General features: G+C 46.3%; 1 protein-coding gene across 1 annotated transcript; it reads right to left on the bottom strand.

The window, feature by feature from the left end:
* Positions 1-1,590: 1,590 nt before the first annotated feature.
* On the bottom strand, positions 1,591-6,639 carry LOC8024624 (protein JTB). The gene is made up of 4 exons (XM_029989255.4): positions 6,480-6,639; positions 5,494-5,638; positions 4,124-4,206; positions 1,591-2,835 (listed from the first exon to the last, which is right to left on the bottom strand). Exons 1-4 carry the CDS (start codon positions 6,533-6,535, stop codon positions 2,679-2,681), a joined length of 441 nt encoding a protein of 146 aa, XP_029845115.1. The 5' UTR covers positions 6,536-6,639; the 3' UTR covers positions 1,591-2,678.
* Between the last annotated feature and the right edge of the window lie 4,839 nt (positions 6,640-11,478).

The raw sequence follows: 11,478 nt of genomic DNA, 5'->3' as shown, positions 1-11,478 counted from the left end.
CTAAGAACGAAGGTTACATACATCCTGTAACCCTATCACCTAGAAGACCTGGCCCACTCAATACATCGTCATTGGTAGATCTCCACCCCATGCGGCAAACACAATGGAGCTCGACGAGAAAATCGCATATACCGGCTTTCCCGTGTGCTTGCACTGCGCTCGTCATGACATGCTGGGTAGAAAGCTCGCACTGGAGGCATGACGACAGAGTTTTCCCTACGGTTCCGCGTTGCCCGCGACTCGAGGAGCTTCTAGGACATGACTATGGTCACCTCTTTGTTGTTCCTCTCCTGCGTTCAAGAGGTGCGGCGTCATCAGCGGCTGGTCAAGATCCGAGAAGGGGGAACGTATCTGGCATGGCAGCCAACCGAATCATACGCTATCTTGACCTCTGCAGCAATTGGGACGGTGGGATTATTTCGAGCACATTACATGAAAGCGGCGAAGCCCAACGTTTGCATGCCGGTGCGAGGCGGCAAGGGTCGACGCGATTGTAGAATGGTTTGCGCTTCCTTACGTAATTGCTAATGAAGACTTTGTAAGTGCATTTGTTTCCGCTTTGTGTTCTGAATGAGTATCTCTTTGTCACTTTAACCCTGTTTTATGTTAGTTTCCACCCTGCTACGATCCCCGATAGGGATTGGCAGTACTATTTGTGAATAAAAATAATGAATGAACTCTGGAGGTTTAATCCTCAAAACTCTTATAATTGGCACGGTGAAAGAGTATTGCAAATTGAGTCAAATAGCGAACGCTGTTTGTGAATACTGTTGAGACCGGTTAGAACGAAGTCAACGGGAATCGGAAATCACTTCGCTATATCGTTATAAGGGACTTCGGTTGACGAAGTGCAAAAGGGAATGGGAAATCATGATCGCTTTGCTGTAGCCACTATTTCGTTATAACCGACTTCGTTATAACCGGTCTCGACAGTTGTTCAATGTTTGGAATATTGGCGCTCCTCTACTGTTATCCTTGTGGTCACTGGCGGGATGAAAGCACCTTTTAATTGTTCCGCCTCCAACGCAGGCTTACCTTAATTCACTTTTCGGTGTCTTGCGAGCTGCTTGCACCTGCTTACCGGAGGCAGCACACGAAGGATGCCCCGCACCTATTAGAGAGTTTTAGGGAACCGTATTTGCACATCCAATAAGGAATGATGGGCCCTCAGGTATGAATTGCACACATGCGAGTCTTCTCTGGGAGTGCATCTGCAGTTTGTACCGTAGGGCCCATCGTACCAAATCGGATGTGCAAAAACGGTTTCCTAAAACTCTCTATTGTCCCGTCGTTGAGTAAAGTCGACTAAACGTTCTGTCGCGAGAGTTGAATTTACCTGCCACCTTTTGTCTTGTACATGAACTTGGTTACACCAGTGTGCTGCAATATTATTGGGCACTGCACATGAACGAGTCGAACCAGGGTGTGTTACCCCGTGCTCGCAACGTGTGCGTGAAACGCCGAAGAAGCGTCGCCGCTGCCACGGAGCAAAGTCGAGAAAAGCTTTCTCTGTACTACTGCCAATGGTGTTTTAGGAGAACACACAACTCAAGATCTAGCTTGGCGAGAGAAATTTCACTCAAAAACTCGTGGGGCTGCTGCGCAACAAAAAAATGCTGCAGGTTTTTTTTATTGTCCACACTCTGACAATACCCAGAATCATAAGTGCGCGGCTCTGCTTTCTTAATGCATCACAGAATGCTGTATCTAGAGGAAAATGCTATAAAATGGTTCTATGTATTCGAATAAATTTGAAAAAGTGTCGTAAGAACTAAAAAAAAAAGATTTTTTTTTTTAAAGAAATTATGTACCTATGTTGGAGTTAAATGATAGAAAGGAGTCGTGCATTTCCAATGTTCTCCTGCTACGAGACTTCGCTGGATGTTGCGATCTTCTTGCTGCTTAGAAAAAGAGGATTATTCTGGCCAATCACTCAGTACTACGGGGTTTCCATTTTGTGTGGTGTGGTGAGTAGCACTCTCACCAACTACGACGACCCAATTCTCTGCAAATATGTGATGTTTGGACGAACTCAAGAAAACACTAGCTACTCCCTTTGGTGCAACGAAAGCATATTTTTGGCAGGCCTGTGTGTGTGCTCGACATGCACATTGGCATTCGTGCCGGTAGGAAATGTCCTTGAACTAGGTACTTTATGGTGCACGGTGAAGTAGGTTTATGTCTTCCTAAAGCAATTGAATTTCAGCTTTTAAACGAAATTGGGTTCGACACTTGTGGCATTTCCCTCGCTGATACCTGTTTCGGAGAATGGCACAACACACTGGTTAGACAACACCTAGTCAATTATTAACTGTTGTGATCATGTGCCGCAACCCAAAAGCCTGTGCGCATACGTGGTGGAAACAACCACAAACGATTTAATGTGCACTCAGCCTGATTTAACGCTTTGCCCGCACACTTCTTGGGCTAGCGAGCTAAGGATGGAGCCGCGGGCTGCACAAAAACCACTCGTGGGCTGCACGTTATGCAGTGCTGCCGTCGAGTGACGTTTTCGTTGCGTCGCTACGCAACTTATCGGAGCCTCGTTTAAAGGGACGGACATCCGCAAAGTGGGTTTATTACATCCCCGACCAAATAAATAAGCCCATTGACAAAACCGGGGGTTCCTTGAACGGCGCTCGCACTCGGGCAACGTTGCGTCTCGTGGAGGGGGGTAATCAGACTCCGGCTGCAACTTGCTGCTGAATGCGCTCCATCATCTTGCGGTCCAGGTGCTTCCGTCGAAACACGACGGAGAGGGAGCTGAAGAGTCCCGTGACCAGCACGCTGCCCTCAAAGATCCAGAACCGCTGGGCCTCGTTCTCGTTCTCGCACCTGCGTCAGATTCCACGCGGCCTAAGGTCACCGACGGCTCGGGGAAACGCGGGGCGCGACGAATCTTGAGCGTCTTGCCATCTCTCTGTAGTCAATCGGACGGCGGCATTAACTGACAAAAACAAAGCGAGAGGCGTGAATGTAACAGGCAACGCCCCGCCTTTCTCAAGCTGTCGGCGATCGCGGCGTCGACAGGCAATTAGTGTCGGGCTATCGAGGCTCGAGCGAGATGACAAATTGGAACGAGCAAACGTCTTTTATCCGTTTGTTCGCCGCTACTTCATACCGACGAGTCTGACCCGGAGCAACTGAGCGGGCTGCACCTCAAAGGAGTGCTGCCCCGGTTGTCGGATCGAACTGGATTAGATTTGGTGGTGGACAAGTGGTACTGTGGAACGCTAGGGTCGCCAAAGGGAGGACTTTGCGTGGCCAGACCGTAACGGGAAATGCAGGAAGTGCTTTCCGTTGTCCCGCTTGCTAAAGAAAAAGAGACTCGTGATGGAGCGAAGCAATGTCGCCAGTGTCCTAACATCATATGCGAAACTTGATCACACCATCCAGGGGTCGGCAACCCGCGGCATAACCAGAGAAGACCCCCCCCCCCCCCCTAAAGACATTAAACCAAAGTGATGCACTGAGATTCAGTATTAAAGGAATCAATATCTAGCACAAATATTTCATCCAAAATTACTATATCTACCATCGTTCATTTCAACAGTTTTGTCAACTATAGAGGCTTACTGTGGGGTTGTACAGTACTAAACAAAAACAGCCAAAGTTATGCCGTTTTTTAGCTTCGTAAAGAGATTGCAGGTTTTTAACTCGGAAGGACGTCCCCACATAGCCTTCCCGATCCTGATTGGGTGTGCGACTTGGCATTACTGGCCGATCTTTCGCACCACTCTAATGACCGGAATGTGAGATTGCAAAGAAAAGAAAAACTCGTGATGGTTTGCTCTCAGACGCTAACATTTTCGAGCTAAATCTTGAGGTCTCCAACACCAGGAATCTAGGAGAAATGAGCACACTGCGCTTTAAAGAAAGTATGTGTAATAATACACAATCTGAACAAGGTCGGAGTCGGATTCCGGGATGTTGCAAAATACTCAAAACAATATTTACCTTTTCAAAATCTTGTTCAAGAATGATTTTGGCCAACATGCCGATCCCCGACATACGCAAACGTCATGTGATGCAAACTCAGGGATGAGGGACTGTTGTGGTGGCACCAAACAATGGCGGAGAAGAGTACAAGTAAAGCGTGCGGCGACACTGATTAACGACTTACTTGCGATAAGCATCGCCAGAGGCCTTGCAAGTGACCAGCTCCTTGTACTTTGACTGGATGCAAACGGGGAGGTGCTTGCTAGCCTGCAATAGATTTTTTTACCATTTATCAGAATTCGAAATTAACAAAACTTTGGTTGGGGCTAGTCGGTTCATATCAATTAAAAGGTTAAAAGGCACAAACAAACAGGACGAAAAAAGACACACGTACAACACGCCTATCCGTGTCATATGTGTCTTTTTTCGTCCTGTTTGTTCGCTCCTTTAATCGAAATTAACCTTAGCAAGATCTGTAAAATATTGCAGATACACCAAGTGCTGCGAGTTTTACTACATCTACACCAGGGGTGGCCAGGCTGGCCCGGCATAAGAGCCGCAGATAAAACCACGAAACTTCCAAGAACCGCGAAGGGGGGGGGGGCAAACTTTTGTTTGGAGCAAGAAACGAAACTCGGACTACTTTCAATCTATCCGAGTCAAAAGCAATCCAACTGTACGTAAGGTAGCAGTAGCACGAGACTCCTAAACCGCAACCTGTCTTTCGATTTAAAACGCTTTCCATTTCTCTTTTTGGGGAAGTCCTTGTGTGATTAGGAGGCAGTTGAGGGAGGAGGGGGGAAGGGGAGGGAGCCACAAACCACAGCTTGGCCACCCCTGATCTACACACTAGTCTCCTGGCAAGGCGTCGCAGTTTCTGGCGAGAAGCTACATCTAAGTTTGGAAGTTTGACATCCCGTGGTATAGCCCAAACAAGTTTTATGTCCTTTTCTGTGCAGGGTATTTATGTGCCAAACTTCAGTCGAATAAGCAATGCCTTACATCCTTGTTAAAAGTAGCACCGGATGTACTGGCATGTTTTGTTAGTTCATCGGGTCACAGGTGGCATTACTGTCGACCCAGAAATACAATGCCATTCTCCTTCCGACTACATCTTTGTGAAGTGTTCACACAGAATGTTTTGACCCAAAAAATGCAGCATGAAAGCTGCAGTTTGCATGCCAAGTTATGCTCTTCCATTAATGGCTAATCTATGCCCCCTTTTTTTTTTTAATCCAGCTAACCTGCATTTATTTGAAACAACCTGTCTGTAGAATGACAATGAAAGCGTGCTCAAAAACTTTGTTTTCACTGCAAATCAAGTAAATGACAGTATGCATCGACACACTTCATTGTTCACATTATTGTAACTAGGTGGCATGTAACATATGTGTTAGCAAACAATGTCGCCTACAAGTCAGGCTCTACCTGAGGTCTCTACAATCCTGCAGACATATATATATATATTTTTTTTTTTTTTTCATTTTCAGACAAAGTTTGATGCAAATGTACTGTGTCTGCAAACACGTGGGATGGCTAAGCATGCCAACAGACCCTTTCAAACTCTGTGCATGGAACACATTTCTGCTTCACTACATAGTCCTCTCTTTCCCAGCAACCCTCTGACGAGTTGGACATGTTGTGATTTCCATCGTGATCTGACAGAATGCTCTCCAAGGTCAGGATCATCAGGCATGCCCTGAAAGATAAACATAAATGCCTCTCTATAACAAACATATTCCCATAGATGCATTATTCTAAACGAAGAGCATTTTGATTATGAATAAATGAGAGCATGTTCGTGATTGACAAGTCTCTGCTATCAAAGAGGGAAGACTCTACAGTGTTTTGTAAACAAAATGCTACGAAGTGTCGCTTGAGGTTAGCTGCTCAGAATTTTGATAAAACATTTTTTCACCCAGTGATAACCAGAATACCCAGTTTATTATATTGTACAGATTATAGCTGATGCAATTATTAATATGGAACAACTCATGCTGGAAAGGTAAGTATACATGCTGGAAAGGTAAGTATACAGATTCGGCGATGCATGTCTTGTGTTGCACCACTCCCACAGGTTAAAATAAATCTGAAAGTGTAATTAGTGATACTTATGACATCACAATTTGTAAAAATGTTTATAAAAAGAAAAGAAAAAAAAAATCAAAAGGTATTTAAAAAGCAGCATTAGTTCACAATGAAACAGGCCTACCGCCAACATTATTTTTGGTCTTATAACAAGTATGATCTGCCAATATTTAGACGGAGAGGCAAACATTTCTTCAAGCAAGTTTTTGTTTCACCTGTTGTCTTTAAAACAACAACAACAAAAAAGAATGGTCACCTGATGAGAAAATGGTTACGATGCCTATGGTACTTTGTATATTATATGGGTAAGTACTAATAAATAGAATGAGGAAAGAAAAAAACGGCTTTTCCATCGGCTTTTTCAAAGCGATCTTCCACGAAGAGCAGACGCCTTCGAGAAGGTTTTCGATCGGATTCCAAACGCTACTTAGGCCTAGAGTATGCTTACTTACCCAATCAAGAAGACGGTGAGAAATATTATACGTTTTAAAGAACAAACTTCAATCATAGTGAGCGAAATTTGTTCATAGAGCTTGAAGAGATATAAATTTCATCTCCGAAAAGTACGCTCACTGCCCGTGCAGAATGCCGCCATTTTAAAAATGTGATGAATGGCGCAGGGTTCGTAGACCGCCTCGCGGATTACCGTTTGCCGTCGCCGTCATTAATACTAAATATGCACCTGTGGCTATGTCTGCGAAAAATTTAATAAAAATATTAATATTATTTTGAGAAAATTAGTTTTGAAGTTTACGCGTACACCTCCGAATCACTTGCTGTCTGGTTTAGGCTCTTTGCCTGCTTGGTCGCTGCAGCGCGGACGGCCATCTTGCTCACAAACGAATTGCGGTTTTGCTAGCGTTGCAGAGCCTGGCGGCAGCGTGCTGAAGACACGTTTCTTACTTGCTCGTCGTCATTCGCCGGAGCAATCTTTTAAGACCCTATGTATGCGTTGAAACTTGCTGTTGAACACACGTGGAAATTTTTACGCAAGCGCACTACCGCAGAAAAAAGCCATAACTTGTCGAAAGCAAGTTTCGCCGGTCTCACGGTGCGAGCTTCTTTGACACGCCGAAGTACCGCGTCTCTGTGCCTTTGCGCGCTTGGATACCGATCAAGGTTCGACGCCGTGTGGATGTGTTTTGCGAGTGCAATGAGCGTGAAGCCGTATGTGCCTCTCGAGCAGCGTTTTACTTTACTCTGACGACTGTATTTGTAAGAACTTCAGATTGGATGAGTTGGTTGTTCTTGGTCGACGTTGCAGCGCACTCATAAAACTTTCGCTCAAGCTTTCACACGCACAAGGAACAAAACTCTCGGACAGCGCTCACTAACAACCAATTGTATTGCGTGGTTCACTTCGGCTTCTACTTCTATTTCAATTTGAGACAATTTTCAAATAGAAAAAGACGAAAAATAAGAAGCGAAAAATTCCCTTCTAAAGGATGATTCACCCAGACCCGTTTTCTTATGCTACGTTACTAATTACATTACGAAAATTCACCAGGAAATCTGCTTCGTATTAAGTGTGCCTACCAATTCAAGCTTGATAGCCAGGCATGCGACATTCGAGACACAAATTTTTCAGTGATCGTCGTCACCGAAACATTAGTGTTTAGAATGTTGCGTGCCAGGCTAGCTTCTTGAATTGGTAGCTACGCTTAATCTGAAGCACAGATTTCCCGGTGACTTTTCATAATGTAACATAAGAAAACGAGTCTGTGTGAACCGCCACCCTTTACGCTTAGGCAAATGTGCGGCTAAATAATCAATCTCTTTTTGTGGCAATAATATGGACGGTGTACTAACAGATTTGTCCTCTAGTCGTAGGCTTCAATGATTTCCCTTGTTAATTGGTTTACACTCCTGCCTAACACGGTGCTGTTGTTGAAATGTGTGACACACCTGGCATTTACAATGTTGTTGTTGTGTGTTTGTAACTTCCAGCTCTCGCAGTCCAGAAACAAGCTTGGTCAGCGTCCAGTGGCAACGGAAGAGGGAGGGAAGGTACGTCTTTTTTTAAGTCGTCTGACGATTTACAGAATACTGCGCTATCATCACTGATCAGTGGTCTGGCTCATTATCAACAATTGCACGGGACATCAAGTTTGAGCACGACTTGCCTAATTGTGATTGGTCAATTAACCGACTGCACATGACCGTATGGGCCGCGCCTCAAGAATTTTCAATCTCGCCGTCTTGTACTTTTGCTTTCGAAAACCATCCTTGCTCCACCGTGTTGCTTTACTGAATGTTTCAAGGAGCGGCCAGGCTCTTTAAGTCGACCGCAAAATTCTGTTTCTTAACCTATTGCGCTACAACTTTGTGCAGCGTTTCCCACAGATGGTGCTTTTTTTGTAAAATTTGCAAAGAGCAAGCTTACTTGGGAAAAGTAAGGAAAGAAAAAGGCTTATGCTCCTATGGAAACGCAGCAAAGCCACCAGTCTTCAAACACGGCATTATTTCGCACGGGAGACAAGAGATGGTGCAAGCGGTCGCAATGCCAACTGCCACCAACGAACGAGCATACAGCGCCGAGAGCCGTCGTCTTTAGCAGACAATCTTTTCGACTCAAAAGCGGCGCGCGTTCCGCAGAGGCGACAGTCGCAGAACCAAAGACAGACGCGGTAGTAAAAGGAACTGCAAAGCAGACGACATCACTATCCCGAAAGAAAAAAAACAGTTAAAATATTCCGACAAAGCATTTTTTAATCGATTATGTGTCCATTCAATATGCTTGGGATGATAAAATAAAACTGATATCAGAAAAGCTAGCGCGGCTCTCGGCGCTGTATGCTCTTCGTTGGCGACAGTTGGCGTTGCGACCGCTTGCGCCATCTCTTGTCTCCCGTGCGAAACGGCGCTGTATTGTTAAAAGACCAGTGGCTTCGCTGCGTTTCCCATAGGAGCTAATTTCTTTCTTTACTTTTTGCTCAGGTAAGTTTGCCCTTAGCAAATCTTACAAAAAAAATGCACCATCTGTGGGCAACGCTGCACAAAGTCGGTTCGATTTAAAGTGCCTGGCTGCTCTTTGAAACACCCAGTATCTATGCGCGACACACCTTCAAAACTTTGCGTGGCGCCGATATTTTGATCGATATTCAAGCATGTGAAGGCACAGAGACGCAGCATTTTGGTGTGCCAAGGAAGCTTTGATCATGTTACGAGACCGGCGAAACTTGCTTTCTACGAGTTCTGCCTTTTTCCTGTGGCACTGCGCTTTCGTAAAATTTTAAACGTGCACTCAACGGAAAGTTTCAATGCTTCACGGGGTCTTGAAAAGTTTGTTCGGCAAATGGCGACGAAGGAGTAGAAGACGTGTCTTCAGCGCACGCTGCCGCCAGCCTCTGCAACGCTAGCAAAACCGCAATTTGCCTATGAGCAAGATGGCCGTCCGGTGCCTTCACTCGCGGGAGTTGGAAGCGTGATCCAGCAATTGTCATAGAGATCAGTGGTCCGAGAAGTTCGACGCGAACGCTGGCTCCTAGCGTTTGCGTCATGCTAGAAAACGGTTCACACCTTCCTAGCAAGTAAAACCTTCCATGCCATTCTGCTTTGAAGCCACATCTGGGTCCCTATCTCGGCGGATCGCAAAAGCAGCTCGGATAGAGTGTACTAGAAAGAACGAGTGGGGCCACCGGGGTGCTATTTTGGTACCTTCGCATGTGGAAAAAAAATAGCTAATCCAAACCACTTTGCTCGTAGCGCCCTCTAGGGCGCTACGAGCGAAGTGGTTAGGTTTAGCCGCTTTCTATGAAAAACGCGTTTCGTTCCAACCCCAAGCTTGACCGGCACACTGGATAGAAACGATAGAACGCCAGACTATATCTTTTAAACAACCTACACACCAGGCGTCACATACATAAAGTCACCACAACCCGACTTGTTGTCACAACGCCATGCGACATTAGGACAACGCCTTGACGTCAACGTCGTCGACGTTGACAGCGTGCATTACACGACATCAAGGCTGCGTTCTGACGTCATATTGCGTTGACAACGACGACGATGTCAACGTTGACGTTGATGACGACGACGATGTCAACGTTGACGTTGATGACGACGACGATGTCAACGTTGACGTTGATGACGACGACGACGCCAACGCCACGGGACGTCAAGAGGACGGCGTCCTTGTCAATGCAATGTCATAAGGACGCTTGATGTCAGTTCGTTAATGTCATTGTCGACATGACGCAACTCGACGTCATGAAGACGTCCCGACAGCTTCACGATGTCGACGTCATCGTCGACGACGTTACACGACGTCATGACTTCGTCGTGACTGCGCGTCGACGCTGATGCTGGCGAAGGCGACAACGTTACACGCCGTCAAGGCTTCGTCGAGACGTTGACGTTCACGATGACGTCAAGACGACGTTAACGTGACGTCATAGCAATGTTTGACATTGCGTGGGGCATCGACGTGAATGTCGGCATCGACGACCACATCCACGTCGTCCTCGATGTGGTGCGCAACGTCATGACCGCGTTACAACGGATACTTGATGTCGCGTAACATTGTCGTCCTCAACGCGACGCAATGTCACGACCGCGTCACAACAGAGACTTGATGTCACGTAACGGCGTCGTCCTCAATGCGACGTCACGACCGCGTTACAACGGTGACTTGAGGTCGCCAAGTGGTGTCGTCCTCGACGCGACGCGATGTCACGACGGCCTTATGCAGCATCTTGACGTCGCGTAACGTCGTTGACGATGACGTCGTGGTGTCGTGGTGCTTTGACGTTCCCTCTGATGTCAAAATCATAAAAAACACAATATAGCCCCTATATTGCCTATACGACCCTATATGACCTTGACCTGTGTCGTTGCTTGATCGCAGTGAAGGTGGTGCTGCGATCAAAGTGACTTGGTTCCATCTGATCGCTTTCCACATTTTGAGGGACAACTGAAAGCATGAGCGGCGCCTATAGTTCGTCCCACTCGTACCTTCTAGTAAACTCTAGCTCGGAGCCTCGTAAGCGATGCCGGCGGATCAAGTGTGAACGGCGAATCGTCTGAACTCTCGTGCCGAAAATCTTAAAAAATTTCCTGGTCAATGGTCGACTCAGACAAGCTTGATGAATCGTAGTCCATCATTTCCCACGGACAATCGCGATAGCCTTCAGACTTTGGCAGAACCGTCTCAAGCTGCCCATGTGCTAATGATGCTTATGCATACGACGTCATAACAAGATAACGACCTAGCAAAGTTGCAGGCAACGTTACTAGATTACCTCAGTTGTGGAACTCCCGCGGAGGGGGTTACCCCCCCTCACTCACTTCACTCCGCCTCCCGTCATTCGAAGCGCCATCTAGATTTTCGTTTACGAACTGTGTGTTCCATAGAGTACGGTGGAACGCCATCTAGGCAATGGACTTCGAAACTTACGTATCCCATAGAATACACTGCAGTTAGCAAAGCAGCCGTCCGGCGCGTAGAACGAC

This window comes from Ixodes scapularis, unplaced genomic scaffold (genome assembly GCF_016920785.2).
Source record: "Ixodes scapularis isolate PalLabHiFi unplaced genomic scaffold, ASM1692078v2 PGA_scaffold11__112_contigs__length_91849675, whole genome shotgun sequence".
Lineage (NCBI taxonomy): Eukaryota > Metazoa > Arthropoda > Arachnida > Ixodida > Ixodidae > Ixodes > Ixodes scapularis.
This window is presented reverse-complemented; position numbering and strand designations above follow the sequence as displayed.

Excerpts from the sequence above, each read along its gene's own strand:
- LOC8024624 (XM_029989255.4), bottom strand. The coding sequence starts at position 6,535 with ATGATTGAAGTTTGTTCTTTAAAACGTATAATATTTCTCACCGTCTTC. Across the intron at positions 5,639-6,479 it reads CTCACCGTCTTCTTGATTGG|GGCATGCCTGATGATCCTGA; the intron begins GTAAGTAAGCAT and ends TTTATCTTTCAG. Across the intron at positions 4,207-5,493 it reads CATGCACAGAGTTTGAAAGG|GCTAGCAAGCACCTCCCCGT; the intron begins GTCTGTTGGCAT and ends AATCTATTGCAG.